We start from the raw sequence: 22,928 nt of genomic DNA, 5'->3' as shown, positions 1-22,928 counted from the left end.
TTCCTCGTCTTCCTTCTCCAGTCCTGTTTAACATGGTAACTGTTCCTCGTCTTCCTCTGCAGTCCTGTTCAACATGTAACTGTTCCTCGTCTTCCTCTGCAGTCCTGTTCAACATGCACGACACAGACAACGATGGGACCATCACTCTGGAGGAGTACAGACATGTGAGTCTCTACCACACGCAGGGTTGCACTGAGGAACAGTCATAAGAAGCCTTCACCTCTGCACACACTCCTTAATAAAAAATCAAGGGGTACTTAAAACATTGCAGACCCTTTACACATGCCTTCATTTGAGTCAGGGTTTAATTTAACCTCTTAACTTGCGCTCCCAAAATTGGCCATTTTAGTTTTCGTTTTTGAGGACTGCATACTTATTTTGCAAACCAAAATACTATACTTTATACTTATAGCATATGCATGAGCCTGGTCTCTTTTGAAAGATAGCATTCTGAAGTTTATGATACAATAAAGAAAGATCACTTTTAGTGCTAATGAAATAGAGTGACATAGGTCTGAACTTGAGTTGTAGAAAAACTTTTTCTGTAGTAGTTAGTAGTCCAGAGGTAGTATTTCCCCAGAAAGATCCATTCGGAAATGAGTGATTAGGAGTGATTTTGGTAAACTGTGTACAAAAGAAAAACTCAGTTTTCTCATAGACTTCAATTAATTCTGCTGTTTTTCTATTCCTGTTTTCGCTCGTTAGTTTTTCACCTAGATCCCTGATTCATACATCCCCAGATGGGGTATCAATGGAAAGCCACACTCATTGGCTACAACCCTCTACAATCCGTTTCGAGATCGCCAAATGATTGACGGAAATAGATCCCCAAGAGTCGGGAGTGGTATTTTGTGCAATACCGTGTACTTTGCACAAGCCTCAAATACCGACATGTAACTCGAGAACCGCTGAGCGGATTTTGTCACCTGAAAGGGCTATTGACAGGCAACAAATGGGCCTTCAATTCGATATATAATATTGTATTACAAAATATGCACACCCGAGCCACTAGTGGTCGCCAAAGTGCCGGTGGGTAAATCGTACTAAAAAGGGCCCACATGTTGCATGTTAAGATTAAACACCTTAATCGATAATGTCAGGGTAAATCAGCGAGCTCATTTTAAATTAAGAGGTTGTTTTTTAAGGGTACAATTCTGGGGTTTTAGCCCTTTACTTATTCCATGCACAATTCTAATACATTTCTTAATTTTTATCAATTTCTTAATTTACCATAATCTGTTACTTTAAGGGGTTATTAAGGTGTAAAACGAAGGGACTATGTTCCCTAGTGTTAGGGAGGTTACTTACTAAATGTAATCAGATTACCGATTAACCCTCTAAAATAGTCACCAGAAAGATGTGTGCAACGATTCACACAGGCTGCTTCTGGTGCATTATGTTATTTATAGATGTTTGAACGTGTCTGACGAACCCATATAACAGGTAAATAAAGTAAAATTACTGGGCATAATAATTGATAGCCAGCTGTCATGGGCAGAACACATTGATACCATAGTGAAGAAGATGGGGAGTGGTATCTCCATGGTGAGGAAATGTCTTTCTTATGTCCCTACATATATTCTGGGACAGGTGGCGAAATCTTTAATTAGATTATTGTGCACCAGTATGGTCCTCTGCATCCAAAGGTCAACTAAAGAAATTTCAAACTGCCCAGAACAGAGCTGCAAGGTTAGTCTTACATTGTTCCATGAGAACAAACACTATAACTATGCACCGGCAACTCTCATGGTTAACGGTAGAGAATAGGCTGGTTTTCAACACAGTTAAATTTTTCAGGAACACTGTCTTTTCGTCTCAACCTGTTTTCTTATACAAACAAATTGTCAGATGCAGTCAGGTTCATTCTTATTTTACTAGGTCAGCTGATGATGGACAGATTATGTTACCACGTCCAAAATCAAATGCTTTAAAGAGGACTGTTGTGTATCGTGCCATCAATCATTGGAATAACTGCCCACTGAACATAAGTAAATTGAATAGTAAAGTGTCTTTCAAATACCACCTGAGAATGCACTACTTAAATATGTGAGCAAAATATTCTGATGTTGATAATCAGGGAACAAAATAAGCACACGCCATACGCCAATGGCCTGTAGATTTAACGTCTGGCGACTAAAAATAATAGGTCTGCCCGCCATCTGGCGTTTAGTTCATATCGATACTCTTATTTTGAAAATCCTGTGCGGGTCTCATTTCCGCCCCAAGCGCAGCTCCAGTCATAATATCTGGGCTCCGGCAGCTAGCAGCAATGTTCGGTTCATATGATACTCTTATTTTGAAAAACCCTGTAGCAACTCCGCGAGTCATATGATATCCGCCCACTCCGTGTTTCTTGAAAACAGAGCCGCGTTAAACACAGCAGCGTTAACACAGCAGTGCGCCTACAGACTCAAAATAAGTCTGTGGTGTTTTTTTTCTTCTCACAACGAGTCAAATGCATCTACATGCTTTGCACCGTCGCCATTCCTTTATGCCCACATATCGCCCGAAATTAACGTAATAATGTTGATATTCAAATATAAAAAAGTTTCGAGAGGAGTGGAAGTTTTAAGACAGACTACAATATGATGCGGGGGTGGTGAGTTGAAACACAGTGTGTGTGTGTGTGTGTGTCCCGACCCCATTTCTATGTTTCAATAAATTATTTGCATTTAAAACTATTAACGCTGACTCATTCCTTCAGTCCACTCAAAATTATGCTAATATTCCTTATGTTGTTTATGATATTAATTGAAAATAGCATATGAGAGTATTATATAGTAATAATAACACATGGCGATATACTAAAAAGCTATTTATCATTTTTGGCTGGTAAAAAATCTGCCCGGCTAGTAGTTTTTAAAATCTACCAGCCAAATGGCTGGTAAGTCAAAAAGTTAAGTTTGTTCCCTGTTGATAATGATGTCTACAATGTTTTACTGTTTTTAGATTATCATTGTTAATTGTGATTGTCATATGTATCTCATGTTGTTATGTTTTCTGTTTTCTGTTGTCTTTCTGTGTGGACCCCAGGAAGACTAGCTCGCCACTTAGGTGACAGCTAATGGGGATCCTTTTAAACAATAAACAACAACAATATAGACCCTATTCCCCGTACCTGGCTAACTGAGTTAGCCGGATAATTTTCAGCATAGCTTGACTTAAGCCAGACATTTCCGTTCCCCGACGTCGGATTTTCTAAATCGCTATGGCAACAGATCGAAAAGTTTGAACCTGCTCCAGAGCAGGTTTAGTTGAGTTAGCTGGATATAAGCTGGCCACTCCCTCGGAACAAAATGGCAGCTCCCTTCCTCAGAGATTGATTGATTGATTGGAAACTGTATTAACAGATTGCAGAATGGGGTACAATACAGTACGGCTCAATACACACAATTGTTAAGGGGATGCAGACCCAGAGAAAGACTTTCATCTTGTTTACATCAGGGTCCCCCATTTTCAATTCATAATGACATTTATGGCATACAGATATACAGATATATCATGACATTTATGACATACATGACATACAGATATACAGTACTGTTACATTTGTGACATACAAGATATGCAAATATACAGTACTGTTAAACAGAGATCCTAACAGAAAATATATATACGAGGGGGAGGAAACTGTACATTGGGAGGGGGTGGGTGGGTGAGAGGGGGTGTTTGGACATTTACGGGGGCCAGTTTAGAATTGCAGCCTCCCGTAGGTGCTCTTTGATCCCATTATACCATTCTGAATAATGTTTTCGCGAGATGATTTCCAGAATGTATTGATTTCATAGAATGTGTGAAATAGGCCTATAATTAAAAACAATTAAAATACATTAAACTGGTAAAATAAATGCTTTTGAAATGTAAAATAATAGACCTAAAATGTTGATAAATCATATTCAGCTTATGGATTTCCTATACTGCACGACACCTGTTTGAGCTGCGGGATGAGGCGCGCTTGTTTCTGATGGAGAATGCGTCCCAGATCGCTGCCCACCTCCGATGCCGACTAGATATCAATTGAGGCGGAATACGCACAGCTATACCTACCTATTCGAAAAAAACATTATCTGCACTGACTTATATAAAAAATAAGTACAGATCACGTCTGAATGAATGTGGAGGACGATCTCCGAGTCGCTGTCTCCTAAATTAAACCCAGACTATGCCCATCCATCTCATTAGGTGAGTTGAACATTATAGCCTTCTAAATGAAACACGCTATATGTATTCATTTTATGGTTGTCTGATTATTGTGTTATTTTGTGTAGTTATTGTGCGTGTTAAAAGCCTCCAATGCATATGTGTGCGTGTGAACGTTTGCATGTTTCAACCACCTCTATATAATAGTGGGGGTTGCGGCTCTCTGACACCGTTATTTCGGGGGTCGCGGCCTGAAAACTTTAGGAACGATGTATTTATTATATTACATGATACCTAAGCGCATACAGTACAGATAAGTATCTATTCATTCGTATATTAATTAGATATACTCTTTATCTTTGGGCTTGTTTTTGTATACTTATTCTGAAAGAGTTGAAATAATTATTTTCGCTAGCAAGATCTCATTCGATTATTCATTCCATTAAGCCTATTGCCAGCAGTTACATTTAAATAAATATAATCTGATTGATTGGGGTAATGAGGGACTTAAAATGTGCCTATAGATTATGTATTTAACTTGTCAGCGAGGCTATTGAGCCGTACTGTATTGTACCCATTCTGCAATCTTGTTAATAAAGTTTTAAATCAATCAATCAATCAATGCCGTTAGAAAATCCGGATTTCTGCGATCGACACCTGCTGTCTTTTCAACTGAAGCGGCCGCGCGCACTTATCCTGAGTATCAAGTCTGGTTCGAATGAACGAGACTGAATCAGCGTTCGAGGAACAGGGAAATCCCGGATTCAAACATTGGGTTAATTGAATCTCGATAATGGGACTTTTGATCGACTTAGTTGAACCAGGTACGGGGAATAGGGCCCTGGGTTGATATTGAGCTTCTGGCAGCCACCAAACATCTCTGGTTGAGTGCCCAGAGATGGTGTAGTGGTTAAGACCCCCAGCCTCTGGAACCACACGTCCCCCTGCCAGCCTAGCTGGGATCAAACCCCACCGGAACCTTCTCCCCTGTGCATCCCTCTCAGCCTTCCTACTGTCTAAAAAAAATATGAAAATAAATATATACTGCCCATTCTCCTGAAAGAAAAGAAAGTCACTCTGTAAAAGCAGTCATCCCTGTTGTGCTATGAATGTTCATTGCATTATGTATTGTGTTGAGTTGTACTGTGTGTCTGTTAATGTTCTGTGTGTCTGTCCACCAGCCATTCCAGATAGAGTGACGACATTGGCGGGGCTGAGGGCCAATAATTAATTCATGGCCGGTTGACCTAGAAGTGCTTAGCTGTTAGCAGGGATGATGATGGATGTTACAGCCATCTGTGTTTTTTTATTTACAGTATGTACAGTATGGATTATTATTTTACATCAGGGTTGAGGTCAATTCACTTTGCTGTTCAACTTAAAGCTGCTACAAGGAGAATCTTGTAAACAAATGGGACTGTTGCTGAAAGAATTGGTAGCCTAATTCTCACGATTATACCACATTTCCCATAAACCCTGTCACTTTCTGTTGCAAGGTTTGTTGTTGTTGTTGACGAGAGGAAAGGATGACAGCCTTGCTAACCATGAACGTGGAGTTATTTTTGTTGGTGAAGCAAGTTTTATTTGGAAAGGCTTCATTTGAGCTTCAGCATAACTCCTGTAGATCCAACCCTGTAGCACAAAATATAAATACAAAATAAATACAATATCAATACATAATAGAGGATATTGACACATTGACGACCACGGCTTGCAGTGTAATATATGGCTGGAGGACAACGCTTTGTCAACAAACCGATGTACTTTCTAACAGCTATATATATACTTTATAGTATTGCTATAAAGTAGTATTGCTATTCTCATTGTCACTTGAGTGCATAAACCGTACCTTCATAATGGCTTAAAGAAAATAAAAATCCATCGGTTGGTTGTCACTTTATAGCGCTGTGAATATAAGGTTTATCGCAGTTTTCGCCTAGTCTTTTTTCTGGGGAGCTAGATAATAGGCTAAAGGCTAGTCACGTTATATCAAACGCCATTTCTGCTGTATATATACGAATGAAATAAAACAAACTGCGGAGCATCCGGACTATTACAGAGCATCTATGGATGAAATGGGGTGGCGGGGGACGCCGATTACTATTATTGATTAGCAATACAGTGTGCGTTCAAGTAGCCATTTTCACTGATCGATCACGTTGCGTTTTAAAACAATGTCCAATCCCATGTGATCGCCGGCAGCATTTCGTCATTAGTCATCGGAATCTGGTAGATCGATATGTCCATTGGCTGATCATAAATCCCATTATTCCAGGCTGAAATCTGCGTTCGGTAACGGGATCAAAGATGGAGTATGTTCGGCTGAGATCGAGGCTCATATGAAACGCCCACAGACAGTAAAAATTTTTTTTCAATCGCCTTCAATGATACTGCAGTGGAGCGATGGCGCCCCTAAGTGGATCTGGCCGGTATTGCATGTTTCGAAAATCAAATATGCGGATAGGTCCTGCAAGTCGATCGGGGACGTTAATAGCGTTATTAATATGGAATAAAGCCACGAGTTAACTCGTGGCTCTGGTCCACAACGCATGGCACCGTAACACGTATAAACTCGTGGCTGGTCCTTAAAGTGTTAATGGACTCCTCATGGTCTCTTATTGTCTTTCATACCAAGGTATGGTCACTGAATTTACAATGATATATTGAAGTCAAAATCCTCCTAGTAGTAGGCGGCTGGGTGGCGCAGCGGAGATTGCGCTCGTCACCAATGCAAGAGACTCCAGTCTCGACTCCCGAGTCAGCATTGCCTGCGGCTTGGGCCAGTCGTCATACTATTTCAATTGGCAGAGGTAGCGGGTGGAAAGTCGATGGGTGGGGATTGGACGTTGTGGACAGCGACTCCTACAGGTCGGTTGGGTGACGCCTGTACAGCAGAGACAGGAAGTATCGGGGGCAGCGTGAGCCTCCCACGCGTTACTCCTCGCCACTGAGAGTCCACGCTGTCTGGTGAAAAGATGCGACAGGCTGCCTCCTCCTATACCGGAGGGGACACGTGATGCAAGGCTTCTATCCTCACTACAGCCGACCAGTGGGCGGCATAGTCTAGCAAAGTTCAAGACAGGGGAGGGGAGAATTGAAGGGGAGAATTGGCGATACGGAATTGGAATGGGATAAAAAATTGAAAATAATGAGAAAAAGTGGATCAAAAAAATAATCCTCCTAGTAGTGCCTTTAAATTTGCTATAGATAACATTCAGCCACTAGATGTTGCACTAGAGCACCAGCATGTAATTTATCCAATCAGGTGCATTCCACATAGGGAAATGAAAAGTAGGGAGGGGATACATGCACACAACAACAACATTCATTTTGGACCTGCCAAATTTTTGTAATTATAAATTCATTAATCAAAGGTTTCTGGGGGAAAGGCAATAATTTTATTCCACACCTTTCTAAAAGCTCTGTGGATGTATTCAATTTTCTTAATTTTTTATTGTTATTTGAATGAGTACTCATAAGGCCTAGCCATATTTTCAGACAATTTGCCTAAAAGTACATACCCAAGTAAATGGAAGATTGCTCCACTTCTACAACGCTCCATTTGCATGTTCTTGGTATCTAGGGACATCTATGGACCACAGGGAATATATTCCCAGTGTCAGAAATATTGTGTCTGTTACTATGTTTGAGTAAATTGTAATGAACCAAATGAGATTATTATTTATAATAATAATAATTATTAGTTAGTTAGTTAGTTTTTTTCCATCTTTGATGGTGAATAACACCATGCTATCATTGACCATGAGCACCTTCTCATTCAGCACCTTCTTGAGATCAAGTGTACTAAAGATCTACGCAAATGAATTAAGAGCAGATGATTTACAGTTTTTTTTGTAGATACAGTACTGCATTTTGCCATCCGGACACATGCTATTTGAAATATGAATATAGAATATGAGACCTTATTATGGCCAAGTCATACATATATGGATCGGCCCAAATCTCCTCTTCCCAATAGCAGAGTTAAATCTGGATTTAGTACCACCAGGCGCCCGGTACAGGGCAGCAAACACTGTGAATGAAATTTACTGTAAGTACAGTTACTTTTGTATAATGTCCATTGTAACTGAGGGGTACAATTCCCTGACTGTATTGTTAGATATGATACTTACTACCACTACCTCTTGTACTTTAGACTCTGGCCACCCAGTACTAGGTATAAATAATTATGATAAACACTCCCACCTGATGAAACGGATCCAACACAAATGTACCAAGTCGAAAGTCTGCATTTAATAATAATACATAGCAAAAGGTATGTACAACGATCACTTAATTACATTTATGATTTGAAATAGTATGCACTTTTATGGCAAATGAGTATTCGTAGGTAGATCAATATCGAATGTCCAATCTCTGATTGCGCAGGAAGCAAATATACAACCTGGAATATTTAGGGAACAATAGCAATGATACTTGAATGATTATATAGCTGGATACACTAGGGGAAGGTTCCGACTGCTTGTAGGACAGCTGGAGGGGGGGGGGTAGAGTCTGGCTGTATCCCGTCTGGCCGAGGGTATCCTGGGAGAGCCCACAGTCGTGCGACCCGGTGCCCAGCGATCCTCGATCCACAGATCAAAGCAGTTGGACTCTCTGTGGCCGGCGTCCTCCGGTCCACGATGGAGAGACGTGAGGCGACCTCGTCGTGTAGAGCGTCTTCTCACCTGTCGTCCTCTCCGGGGGGGGGTATTTCCAACACACCGCAGTGTTGGCCTTTATCCATAGAATAATCAAAGTACTCAAAGCATAATCCAAGCCGGGGAAGGCTAGCCGTCGTCGGTAGAATAATCCAATATACAGGTCCACTCGCTCTTTGGCCTGGAGCTCCTCGGGTGCAGCTTCACGTGGGGTCAACCACCCTGGATAAGCGTCCAGCTGATGCCCGAAACGATGGGGGTGCTGATTACTATAGAACTCTTACCGCACGAGGCACTACATATGAATAGACTATTATTAGCTTAATAGAATACGTCCAACTCGACGATATAGTGCCAAATATGACTATTCAAATATTAATATACACGATGTCTCAATGCCGATACTGGGCCGAATTGGCCTTACTGCCCACACGTGGTTCACGGGGAGGCTTTTGCGTCTGTCACTCTGTTGGAGGGTAAGGAACTGGACTAAAAGAAAGCTCTACTTTAATAGCGCAGTATATATACGCACTATGAACAAATAGTACCATTAGTGGTGCGGTAGACATATTCCTACGCGGAACTAGGACTTGTCCATACATGTTGAGCGGTACGATTGAACCTGGTCTGAGGGGTATGGCGACCTGGCACCAAGGTCTCGTCCAATGGTAGAATGGAGACTATTATGGGATGTTCAGTAGACTAGAAGGGATATTCAATGCATATTGTACAAGGAATATACAAGGGATATCAGGGGATATACAAATACAATTAAATATATATATATAAATAAATATATATATTCGGTTTAATCTGATCCTTCAGAACAGCCGCCCCCTAATTGGTCCCAACCCAATTAGTTAAGCAGAGACAGATTAACCGCACTGTCTACCACTCAAGGGTTCGCTGTAAGGGTCAGTCAACTCACAAAGTCATAGGGTCATGGTCATCATCGATTGTGTCTGGGAGTCGGGGCAGTTCTATGAGCCTCGCCACAGGACGGGTGTAAATGCGCCCCTGGACGAGTACTTCAGCTGCTCGGACCTTGCCATCGGCACCGGTGATCACTTTGCTTACGCGGCCAGCCGGCCACATAGCTCTGGGTAGTGACTGGTCAATAATCATGACGACTGTTCCTTCCGTCAAATTGTCTCTCTCTTTTACCCACTTCTGGCAGGTCTGTAGAGACGGTAGGTAGTGCAGTAGGAAACTGCTCCAAAACTTGTCGGCTAATACTTGGCTGTACCTCCACATTCGTCGGCCGTTCGCTTCTTCAGGCCGGTACATTGTCTGGGGTAACGCGGGATCTAGCCGCCCCATCAGGAGGGTGTTGGGGGTGACTGGGTCGACATCTGCTACATCACTGGAGACGTAACCGAGGGGCTTGGAGTTCAATACTCCCTCAATCTCCGTGAGGACTGTCATTAGGACTTCTTCCGCCACAGTCTGGGCCCCAAGTACTGCGTACAGGGCTGTCTTTATAGAACGTACTTCTCGTTCCCAAGTTCCACCGAAGTGGGGTGCGTTTGGGGGGTTGAATTGGAAGTCAATCTGGGCTGGAGCGAGGTGGGTCTTAAGTTCTGGGCCCATAGCTTGGAAGCTCTCCCTCAGCTCTCTTTCTCCGCCTTTGAAGTTTGTCCCGTGATCGGACAATAATGTAGACGGTTTCCCTTTCCGTGATGTGAATCTTCGGAAGGCCATAAGGAATGAGTCTGCGCTCATGGTCGGAAGGAGCTCGATATGTATCGCTCTGGTGGTCATGCATTTGAATACAATACCCCACCGCTTCTCGGTGCCTCTTCCTTTCTTTATGTGCAGCGGGCCAAAACAGTCCATGCCTGTTGAGTGGAATGGCTTGTCGCCGAGTCGGAGGCGACATGGAGGTAGGTCAGCCATCCGTGGTATGCTGGGCTGCGCGCGCCACTTTCGGCAGTCTAGACAGGTTCGCTGGAAGCGTCGCACCGCCTCTCTTCCTTGAAGTATCCAGTAACGACGTCTGATTTCCGCAAAGACTCTCTCTGCTCCTGCGTGGTGTACATCCTCGTCGTATTTCTTTATAATCAGCTCTGTGACCTTGTGTCGGCTGTTCAATACGATCGGGTACTTAATGTCATCCGGTAAATTGGGGGCTCTCCGCAGGCGACCACCCACTCTGATGAGGGTATGTGTGTCACTCTCGGGGGCCAGATGAATCAATCTGCTGTCTGATGGGACAGGCTTTCCTCCCTGTAGACAGTCTAGTTCATCGGGGAACGAGTCTCTCTGGGCTTGTTGCAGTAGAAGCAGTTCTGCTTCCTCGTAGTCAGCTGCTGACATATCAGCGGGGGACTTAATCTCTGGGTGGTGCCGCAGGAATGTCCGTTGCTGCGCACTCTCTATGGTAATGCAATCGTCTATGTTGGGGTCTGCGGAGACAACAGTGCTCAATCCACAGAACATGGGTTTCTTATTCTCAGCCTCCTCGTCACTTGCTTCCCTCGGGGTGGGCGTGGGCCAATCTCCTTCCGGGAGCTTGAGGAATGCTGGTCCGTCACTGTAGATGTTATGACGGGTTAAGTCATCTAGGGACATTCCCCGGGTGATGACGTCCGCTGGGTTGTGTTTTGTATCAACATGGCGCCAGTTTGCTTCTCCGGTTAACTCTCCGGTTAACTCTTGAATCTCAGTGACTCTGACTCCCACGAAGACTTTGTATTTGCATGAATCCGATTTGATCCAGGCGAGTACTGTCGTGGAATCTGACCACAGGATTGTTCTATGCACCGGAATGGTGAGCTCACGTTGGATGAGCGTGGCTAGATGCGCTCCTGCGAGGGCTGCGCAGAGCTCTAGACGTGGGATAGACTGTTGCTTGCGTGGGGCTATTCTCGAGCGGGCGAGGATGAATGCTGTGTAGATCTCTCCCCCCTCTTCTTGGGCCCGCAAGTAGGCTACTGATCCGTAGGCGACCTCGGAGGCGTCACTGAAGACGTGTAGATCCATTTTACATGTCTCTGGCCTCACCGTGGGTGGGAAGTAGCTTCGGCCTATATTAACGCCTGGGAGTGAGTGGAGTTCCATCTCCCACTCTCTCCAGGTGGATGCAAGGTATGCGGGAATGGGGTCGTCCCAGCCCTGGTCCTTGTCCCACAATGCTCGTACAATCATCTTTGCCCTGGTGGTGTACGGTAGTATACATCCTAACGGGTCATATTGTCGGGCGAGTGTTCTGTACACACTCCGTCTGGTGGTCGGTATTGCCGTCGACCTTCCCTGCTCCGTGGTCAGGGGTTTGTGTCTATAGTGGAGCGAATCTGTTTTGAAGCGCCACACTAGTCCTAGTGTCATCTCTTGGGCTTCTCCTGGGATTGTGGCCATCCAGGTCTCGCTGCTCGCTGCCTTGTCCTCGGAGGAGAGGCTGCGCAGTACGTGCGGATCGCTGCTGGCCCACTGCCTGAGATCAAAGCCGCCTTTGATCAGAGAGGCGCGGAGTTTAAGTAGGAGAGCCTCGGCTTCTTCCTGGGTCGAAACGCTTTGTAGACAGTTATCTACGTAGAAGCTGTTCTTCACACTGTGTCGGACCTCTTCGTCCGCTGCTGGGTCCTCTGCGACATGTCTCTGTAGTGCAAATGTAGCACAGCATGGGCTGCATGTAGTTCCGAAAGGGAGGACTTCCCATTGGTAGATGGCTGGGTGCTCATCTCCTGGCCTCTCTCTCCATAGGAACCGCAACAGGGGCTTGTCCTCCTCTACTAATCTCACCTGCAGGAACATCCCTTTGATATCCCCGCTGATAGCCACCTTGTCCTGGCGGAAGCGGAGTAGTACGCCTAGTAGGGAGGGGCCGAGTGTAGGACCGGGCAATAGCTCTTTATTCAGATTTTGGGATCCGATCTGGTAGCTGCAGTTAAACACGATGCGGTCTTTGCCGTTGTGATGAACCTTGTGGTGGGGCACGTACCACGATTCAGTCGTCTGGTCGGCCTCTTTAATGTCAATCTTTGTGACGTGTCCCGCTGTGATGAGCTTCTCAATCTCAGCGCGGTATACACTTTCTTGGGCGGGGTCCTTGGCTAAGCGCCGCTCTGTGTTTAGTAGGTACCGCTCTGTGGCGTATTTCTTTGCGTGAAAGGTAGGCATCCCTTCCCGCCGCAGGAGTGGCGTGGCGTATCTCAACACGCCGCTGACTGGGACTCTCTTTGTTCCCGTCTCGAGGAGGTTAATGGCGTAGATGTCGTCTTTAGAGCGAATGTCTTTCTTTTCGTTCTTAAAGGGCATTTGTTCTAAGGTCCATAGCCTCTCTACATGCTGCAGGAATGCGGTGTCTCCCTCTGTGACTCGGGAGTGGAGACAGCTAGTGGCTGTGGTTCGGTTGAGAGATTTGGCGAGTGGGCCTTGGAGAGTCCATCCTAGGCGGGTCTCGACTGCTGCAGGACAGCCTCTGGGTCCGGTATGAACCCGGTCTATCGGGACAATGAGGTCTGCATGGTCGGAGCCTATCAACAGTGTCGGGGTAGCACCGTCTATGAGTGGGATCGGTAGCTTGCGTAGATGTACATATTTCTCCATCAGCTTGGCTACGGGGTATGTGTACCGCGAGAGTCCTATTTCTTGGCTGGTGAAAGCGTCTGTAATCCTGTAACGTCGCTCGGGCTGGCCGCTTGCTGCGATAGAGAATGAGACATTCTCGCCCTTTATCGTTTTCAAATCTCTTCTAATTGTCCGAATTGTCATTTGGTTTTCGCTCCCCCGCAGCCCTAGCTGGGCCGCAGCGGACGCGAGCAGAAGGGTCTTCTCTGACCCGTCATCAAGGACGGCGTAAGTGTCCATGACTTTATTCTGGTAGCTCAATGTCACACGGACTACCTTTAAGAGCACTCTGGCTCCGCTGCTGCTGGCGGGGTCGATGTACATGACGCTTGCTTTGCTGCTTGATGGTGCGGGTGGAGGCCGCCGTCTGTTACTGTCGTGGAGTATGTCCAGATGGGCTCCATCGCACCGACTGCACTTTTTCTTTAAGCGGCATTCGACTGCCATGTGTGATCGCGCACAGCGAAAACAGCGTCTGTTGGACTTTATCCATTGACTCGCTTCCTCCGCATTCATCTTGGGGAATGAGTCACATTGTGACAGCCAGTGTTCTTTCTCACAGTAGGGGCACACTATCTTCCACTTCTCCTTTCTTGAGGGGGTACTGTGGCTCCTACTGCTTGGCACTGACTCCGATTGGTGCATGACAGTCACCGATCTTCTTCCATCATTTAGTCTCCTGGTTCCTTCTCTGGAGCCAGGGGTGCTCCGTCCGAATGTATCTAGCCGTAAGCTGCTGACTTCTCTCGCCAGGAAGTCGGCTAGATCGAGGAGGTTCGGTTCGGGGCCATTAGGGTCTCGGTGGTCTCTCTGCCGCCTAAAGCGCTCCTGTCGGGCGGGCGGTAGCTTCTCCAAGATCCTCTCTACATTTGAGTTGGCGTATAGTTCATGCCTACCCTTTTCCCTCTGCACTCCCAGCATCCCTACCAGGGACTGCACTCTGATGGACAGGTCGTCCAGTGCTCGATTGTCTATTGCTGGGGGTAGGCGGTCGATGTGCCTGATCTCCTGGATCACGTAATCCCATATACGTCCATATCTCTGGTCCAACGCTACCAGCGCTGCGGTGTATGGGGTCGTGGAAGTGGCGTAGGCGAGCGCTATGTTGTGCGCGCGGGGTACCTTTAAATGCTTCAGTAGTATCGCGTATTTATGGCGTTCATCAATGACATCCACCAACATTGTCTCCAGACACATGCGGAGCTCCGTATACTGGGCCCGGTTCTCCTGGGTGAAGTCTGGTACCATAGGTGTGCCAATGTATGACGCGGATTGTTGATACATCGGCGAGCGTTGGGGGAGAGGCCTCCTAGGCGAGTCTCCTCCTGCTCCTTGGCGTGGGCTGGTACCGGCTGTGTACCATGGCCCGCTGGTCCAGGTGCTGTTCCTCGGTGCGGGTCGTGCGTCGTGCTCACCCGTGAATAGCGTCGGGGGTCTGTAGCGCAGCTCCGCGGGGGTATAGCCTGGGCTGTACTGGACCTCCTGGTCCGGTAGAGTACTGTGCTGTCGTCGGGCGTGGTTCTCCTCCTCTTCCTCTTCGTCTTCCGTTAGGTCATCCAGGGCTTGTAGTCTCTGATTTAGCCTCTCCGCAGTGTATGCTGCTCCTTCCCGGTGGCTGGGTCTCGCTTGGACCGGTTGGGGAAGGGGGTCTGCGGGGGGTATAAACCTCGTCTGTTGGTCAAGTTCAGGGTCGCTTACTCGGCTAGGGGATGCCGCCCTGGAGTGATGTCTAGACGAGTTCCTGGAGCCTCTGGTGGAGGGAGGGGGTGTTGTCCTTCTGATCAGCTGTTCTATTAGTTGCGCTTGTGCTCTGTCGCGCTCGGCTTCGCGCTTGGTGAGATCCGATTCTCTCTGGGCACCGGTGGCGGCGCGCTGGGCGTCGGCCCGGTCTCTTGCCATATTCTCTTCCATCTGAATGCGTCTTATTTCCAGGCGTATGTGCTCTTCTTCGCTCCGTTGCTGTATCTGCAATCGATCGCGTTCACCCTGGAGTCTATCGCGTTCAGTAGAGGCTTTCAGGCTGACGAGGAATGCCTGCTGTAGTGTCCTCTCTGCCTCGCTGGGAGAAGACGGTTGTATAGGGGAGCCGTCCCTTGGGGTACTCCGTGCGGAGTCTTGGAGCTCTATCTCCACGGTGCTCTCCTCATCTTCTTCCGTGCCGAGTTCTCTCTCGGTAGTGTTGTCTTCCTCCCGGGACTCGTCGGGGACTACTTCTTCGGTATTGGCGGGGTGTAAAGTCATGTCTGGTTCCCCCTGGTCCCCACCGTGAGCTGGGTCAGTTACGTTAGAACCCATAGGGGCCTCTATGGTCGGGGTAGCCTGGTCGTTAGGGTTAGACATAATTTTACTTTCTAGTTTTACCGCGTTTACTGTTGGTAGAAGACTAGGTTGTTGACTGACAGCGTAAGCCTCTAGGTACTGAGGGAGCTGTCGTTTGCGCCGCGGGCGTTGTTGGTTAGGAGGATCGTTTCGTGGAGTGTTCATCATAGGCCATTTTAATATTAATAACACTATATTAATATTACACTGATTACCATCCGGCTCGAAGGACCAATTGTAACTGAGGGGTACAATTCCCTGACTGTATTGTTAGATATGATACTTACTACCACTACCTCTTGTACTTTAGACTCTGGCCACCCAGTACTAGGTATAAATAATTATGATAAACACTCCCACCTGATGAAACGGATCCAACACAAATGTACCAAGTCGAAAGTCTGCGTTTAATAATAATACATAGCAAAAGGTATGTACAACGATCACTTAATTACATTTATGATTTGAAATAGTATGCACTTTTATGGCAAATGAGTATTCGTAGGTAGATCAATATCGAATGTCCAATCTCTGATTGCGCAGGAAGCAAATATACAACCTGGAATATTTAGGGAACAATAGCAATGATACTTGAATGATTATATAGCTGGATACACTAGGGGAAGGTTCCGACTGCTTGTAGGACAGCTGGAGGGGGGGGGGGGGTAGAGTCTGGCTGTATCCCGTCTGGCCGAGGGTATCCTGGGAGAGCCCACAGTCGTGCGACCCGGTGCCCAGCGATCCTCGATCCACAGATGAAAGCAGTTGGACTCTCTGTGGCCGGCGTCCTCCGGTCCACGATGGAGAGACGTGAGGCGACCTCGTCGTGTAGAGCGTCTTCTCACCTGTCGTCCTCTCCGGGGGGGGGGTATTTCCAACACACCGCAGTGTTGGCCTTTATCCATAGAATAATCAAAGTACTCAAAGCATAATCCAAGCCGGGGAAGGCTAGCCGTCGTCGGTAGAATAATCCAATATACAGGTCCACTCGCTCTTTGGCCTGGAGCTCCTCGGGTGCAGCTTCACGTGGGGTCAACCACCCTGGATAAGCGTCCAGCTGATGCCCGAAACGATGGGGGTGCTGATTACTATAGAACTCTTACCGCACGAGGCACTACATATGAATAGACTATTATTAGCTTAATAGAATACGTCCAACTCGACGATATAGTGCCAAATATGACTATTCAAATATTAATATACACGATGTCTCAATGCCGATACTGGGCCGAATTGGCCTTACTGCCCACACGTGGTTCGCGGGGAGGCTTTTGCGTCTGTCACTCTGTTGGAGGGTAAGGAACTGGACTAAAAGAAAGCTCTACTTTAATAGCGCAGTATATATACGCACTATGAACAAATAGTACCATTAGTGGTGCGGTAGACATATTCCTACGCGGAACTAGGACTTGTCCATACATGTTGAGCGGTACGATTGAACCTGGTCTGAGGGGTATGGCGACCTGGCACCAAGGTCTCGTCCAATGGTAGAATGGAGACTATTATGGGATGTTCAGTAGACTAGAAGGGATATTCAATGCATATTGTACAAGGAATATACAAGGGATATCAGGGGATATACAAATACAATTAAATATATATAAATAAATATATATATTCGGTTTAATCTGATCCTTCAGAACACGTGAGCTCCGCCATTTTTTACCGGATTGAGACGCGTTTTTTCCTAGACGTTCACAGAAAGGTAAAGAAACGATATACGTTGTATTTTATGGCAATACCTTTGAGGTTTGTTCGACCCGTGAGATATAAACACGATTTTCACGTCACTTCTCCTTCATCACAGACCTCATGATCACCTCCAAGGCCACTACCTGCTCCCTCGACCCCCTCCCCACTACTCTTACCAAGGCCTGCCTCCCTGCTCTCATCCCCCACCTCACTGCCCTCTTCAATCAGTCACTATCCCTAGGCCACGTTCCCTCCATCTACAAACTCGCCGCTGTCACCCCTGTGCTAAAAAAACCTACCCTTGACCCAGGGCTTGACATTAACCTTCGGACAAGTGGCTCAGATATTTTACTTGTCCGAAAGCTAAATTTACTTGTCCGAAATGACCAATTTAAAAAAGAAAATGTGTTATATAAAATAAAGGCATATTTAATAAATACATTATAAAAACTACAGATATTTGGACAATTGTTATGATTTAATATTTAATAACTTAAACACAGTGTGTGTGCATTTGTGTGTGTGGAGTATATACTGTATCAGCACTAGCTCATCTTCCTCATCTCCCCTTTCTCTTGACGACCAGGGGTTAAACTCTGGTCTACGCTAGGGCTGCACGATTTTGGAAAGATATCTAATTGCGATTTTTCTGACAGATATTGCGATTGCGATTCAATTTGCGATTATAATAAAAAAAATTGCAGCCCAACGGAGGTTTATTGTAAAATACGGCTTGCATCTGGCCTACGTGGTGGGTCTGCTTGGGACACCGAGCCTGGAAATGTTTCATCCAACCTCTCCAACTACCGCCCTATCGCCAATTTCCCTTTTTTCTCCAAAACACTAGAGAGCATTGCTGCCTCCCAACTTCACTCCCATCTCCAGTCCAACACCCTCTACGAACCCCTTCAGTCTGGCTTCCGTCCATCTCACAGCACCGAAACCACACTGATCAAAGTCATCAACGACCTCCTCATCTCCGCTGATGCTGGTGCCCTGAACATCCTGATCCTACTTGATCTTAGTGCAGCCTTTGACATAGTGTGTTATTATTTTTTAAATATTTTTTTTATTAAAGTTTGCTTTAATCACAATAACGTTCGTGAGCTAGCTAAATTATACATAAATCGGTTTTCATATAAATCAATCTTCACTAAGACATTAAAACGGTGGTGCAGCACGGTGGTGCAGTCTACAGAGATGCAGAAAAAAGCTACCAAATCCATTCCGAGACAACTCCCAGACTGACTAGCATTGCGCGTAACAAGTCTCAGGGCTAGATCCACAAAGAATGGATTGCACGGTGCTAATTGCACCCTTACTTACAATTCATTATGAATTGAAAATGGGGGACCATGATGTAAACAAGACGAAAGTCTTTCTCTGGTCTGCATCCCCTTAACAATTGTGTGTATTGAGCCATACTGTATTGTACCCATTCTGCAATCTGTTAATCAAATTTGTATTCAATAAATTACCTTGTTAATATTTATTTACCTAATGTATGTGCAATCGTTTCATTTCAGCTCAGTGTAGAGAAATGCACCGATACTAACAACCGCCTTACTGCGCGCGTCTATGACACACCACGTATCCATGACATGCGCACCCCACGAAAACACTAGTAGTTTTGGGGACCTACCACCCGCCCTGAAAAAAATCCTAGGGGAAACACTGCACTTAATACGGACTGTAATGATCTATTTGTGACGTGGAATTAATCTTAATCAGGCTTAAGAGGTTAACCAATTCAGGATGAATCTTCCCTTTTATGCCTTTGGCATGAGAAGGTTATATTTCATGTATTAACACGTAACTGAGAATGATTTAGCAAATTAACTGCACATTTATAGTTTGAATTTAAGTGAAATGAAAGTGAATTGACCCCAATGCTGGATAATAATAATGCATTATTGTCCAAAGAAAAGAAAAGATCCCATACACAGTATGCAATGTTTTATATAAATACATTTAATCTCACTTGATTTTGACCTTGTGGGCCCTCTTCAGAACGTACTGTACACAAGAACATGGTCAGAAAATTAATTATTTCTAATGGGAGCATTCTTAGCACCTGCCAGGTTGCCTGTTTTAGGGTGTTTTATGTAGTTGTGTCATTCTTGACATGGCCAGGTGGTGGAGGAGCTACTGTCTCGGAGTGGAGCTCTGGGGAAGGAAACAGCCAAAGGAATCGCTGATGCCGCCATGCTGGAGGTGGCGAGCATTTCAATGGGTCACATGGTACTGTACCCAATACCGTCATATCAATAACCATGCACTGATTGTGAAGTGAGGATAGACGCAACCACACACACTGTTGTGCAATAAGCTTGTCATGAGCCAGACAGCGTCAAATGAGGACCTTGTGGACTCAACCACTAAATTCCATGCCTATTCCACACAATTGTGTGTGTAGTTGAGTCCTCACTTAAAAATAATTGACATCTTAGTTAGTGCACCTTTAATTGTATTTATCTGAGGCTCTTATCCCCAGTGACTTAGAATTAGTGAGGTTAGTGTTTGAACCCCACACTCACAATCAGCTTTAAATCAGCTTTCTGAAGCCCCTGGCCTGCTCTGACAGTAGCACCCCTCCCACTCTGCCTGTCTCCTCCACGGCCACTTTCATGCTGCTCAATACTCGCTCCCTCAATAACAAGGCACTACTCATCCATGATATCATCACTGAAAGAAAACTGGATTTTTTATGTTTGACTGAAACATGGCAAAATAAACTGGATTTCATCACACTAAACCAAGCTACACCCCCCGGTTACATCTACCTCCAGAAACCGCGCTCCACGGGCCGTGGCGGCGGGCTGGCTGTCATTCATCGCAGAGACTTCCAGGTCAAGGAGATCCCCACTCCTGTTCTCACATCATTCGAGTGCATTACATTCTCTCTCTCCGGATCTCCTCAACCTCAATTTGCCCTGATTTACCGCCCCCCCAAAGCCTCCACCACCTTCCTGTCAGAGCTAACTGAGCTCCTGTCCTCCTTCTGCTCCAAGTCCCCGACCACCTATCTGCTCTGAGATTTCAACATTCATGTTGACTCCACCAACTGCAACTTTGCCGCCGATTTCCTGTCGCTTCTGGACTGCCTCAGCATCACGCAGCATGTCCAGGGCCCCACCCACTCCAAAGGTCACACTCTGGATCTGGTCTGCTCCACCGGTAACCCCCCATCCCACCTGCAGTGTCTAGACCTTGCGGTATCTGACCATCACGCCATTCTTTTCACTGTCCCTATCCCCCTGCCCAGGCAGCGCCCAACGCGCACCCTCACATTCAGGGACATCAAGTCAGTGTGTGCATCAGCCCTATCTGACCTCATCACTACCCACCTGGCCCCGGTTCCCTCCGATACCTCCCCGGACACCTTAGCGGCCCGTTACAATGCCGCCCTCTCCCTCAGCCTGGACTCTCTGGCGCCCCTCGGAAGCCGGAATGTGTCCTTTTCTCGCCCTGCCCCATGGTTTACCTCTGACCTCCGCTCAATGAAAAGAGCTGGTCGACGACTGGAGCGACTCTCCAAGCGATCTGGCCTCACCGTCCACCGTTTGGCCTTCGTCGACCATGTGAGGTCCTACAAAGAGGCTCTCCAAGACCAGGACCGCGTACTACTCCACCCTCATCACCTCACAGCAAAATCACCCCAGATCGCTTTTCTCGACTATAAATCGTCTTCTCCGCCCTCTCACTGCCTCACTGCTGATGCTCCTGACCTCTGCTCTAAGTTCCTTGACTTTTTCCAGGCCAAAGTGACTTCCATCCACCAACAACTCACGGTGCCCGCCCCCTCCCCTCCTCACTTACCCCTGACGCCGGACTACATGCTCCCAGCTGCATCCCTCCATCCCCAGTGCTCTCTCTCCTCCTTCTCACCAGTGGATGTTCCGCTGGTCATGAATCTGGTTACCAGAGCCAAAGCTTCCACCTGCTCCCTCGACCCCATGCCTACGGTGCTGGTCAAGGCCTGCCTTCCTACCCTCTGCCCCATCATAACGGACATCATCAACTCCTATCTGTCATCTGGAATAGTTCCCTCCTGTTTCAAAACCGCCTCCATCACTCCCATCCTAAAGAAGCCTGGTCTGGACCCTGAGGTGCTGGATAACTACCGGCCGATCTCCAACCTTCCTTTCCAAAGTAAAACCTTGGAAAGGGCAGTCGCCACCCAGCTTCATCAACATCTGTCCAACCATGAGCTCTACGAACCCCTTCAGTCAGCCTACCGCGCACATCACAGCACAGAGACCGCCCTCATCAAGATCACTAATGACCTCCTCCTTGCTGCAGACTCCGGACACATCAGCCGCCTCATCCTTCTCGACCTCTCCGCGGCGTTCGATACAATATCCCACTCAGTCCTCCTCAAATGCCTCTCCGACAACCTTGGCATCACCGGTACAGCTCTGTCTTGGTTTCATTCATATCTCACAAATAGATCTCAGTTTGTCAGCGTCAGCGGCTCATCCTCCCCCCCGGCCCCAGTCAACCACGGTGTCCCCCAAGGCTCCGTGCTGGGTCCCCTACTATTCACCATTTACATGCTCCCCCTCGGTCAGATTATACGTCACTACGGACTCAACTTTCATTGCTATGCTGATGATACTCAGCTCTATATCAGCACCTCACCATCCTCCCAGTTCCCCCCACAGTCTGTAGTCAACTGCCTCCACGCCATAAAAACCTGGATGTCAACCAAATTACTAAAACTGAACAGCAAAAAGACAGAGCTCATGGTTGTGGCCCCCAAGGCACTGCTCGGGAAGGTTGTAGATCTCCTCCTCCACGTTGACGGCTGTTCCATCTCCCCGTCTCTCGAAGTCCGTAACCTGGGCGTCACCCTTGACTCCACACTTTCATTTCACTCCCACATCAAATCCGTCACCAAGTCTGCCTTCTACCACCTCAAAAACATCTCCGTCTCCGACCCTCACTCTCAGACTCTGTGGCTGAGACCCTGATCCACTCATTCATCACCTCCCGGTTGGACTACTGTAACGGAGTCCTGTACAGGGTACCCAGCAAAGCCCTGGACAGGCTCCAGTATGTTCATAACTCAGCTGCCAGGGTTCTCACTCACACCAAGCCCTGGCAGCACATCACCCCACCCTCATCCACCTCCACTGGCTCCCAGTCAAGTTCTGCATCACCTTCAAACTCCTGCTCCTCACCTACAAGTCCCTCCATGCCCTCGCCCCCCGATACCTATCTGATCTCCTCCACCAGCACACTCCATCCCGGAACCTACGATCCTCTGATCTAGGTCTCCTCTCCATCCCTTTCACCAGGTTACGGACTTTTGGGGACAGAGCCTTCAGCGTGGCGTCCCCAACCCTCTGGAACTCTCTCCCCCCCCGAAATCCGCAACGCCCCAACCCTGGACACCTTCAAAACTGCTCTAAAAACACACCTCTTCACCAAGGCTTTTCCCCATCAATTAGTTTAGATTAGATTAGGTCCATTATCCATTATCCCTACCTTCCCTCATCCCTTTTTTTCCCCCTATTTCCCTAGCCCTATTTTTTGTCCTGATTG

General features: G+C 46.7%; 1 protein-coding gene across 2 annotated transcripts in view; it reads left to right on the top strand.

Moving 5' to 3' along the window:
• The window catches only part of tescb (tescalcin b), a 115,511-nt gene that overhangs the window by 89,542 nt on the left and 3,041 nt on the right, over positions 1 to 22,928 (top strand). Inside the window, exons 5-6 of one of the 2 annotated variants that reach the window (XM_084324242.1) lie at positions 103 to 164; positions 19,515 to 19,622. In XM_084324242.1, the coding sequence (XP_084180368.1) occupies positions 103 to 164; positions 19,515 to 19,622 (170 nt within the window). The remainder of the gene's footprint in view (positions 1 to 102; positions 165 to 19,514; positions 19,623 to 22,928) is intronic. The other variant, XM_084324243.1, reaches the window with a different exon arrangement.

The sequence above is a fragment of the Notolepis coatsorum genome (assembly GCF_963971535.1).
Source record: "Notolepis coatsorum genome assembly, chromosome: 11".
Lineage (NCBI taxonomy): Eukaryota > Metazoa > Chordata > Actinopteri > Aulopiformes > Paralepididae > Notolepis > Notolepis coatsorum.
Note: the sequence above shows the minus strand (reverse complement) of the source record. Positions and strands in the feature narration are given on the sequence as shown.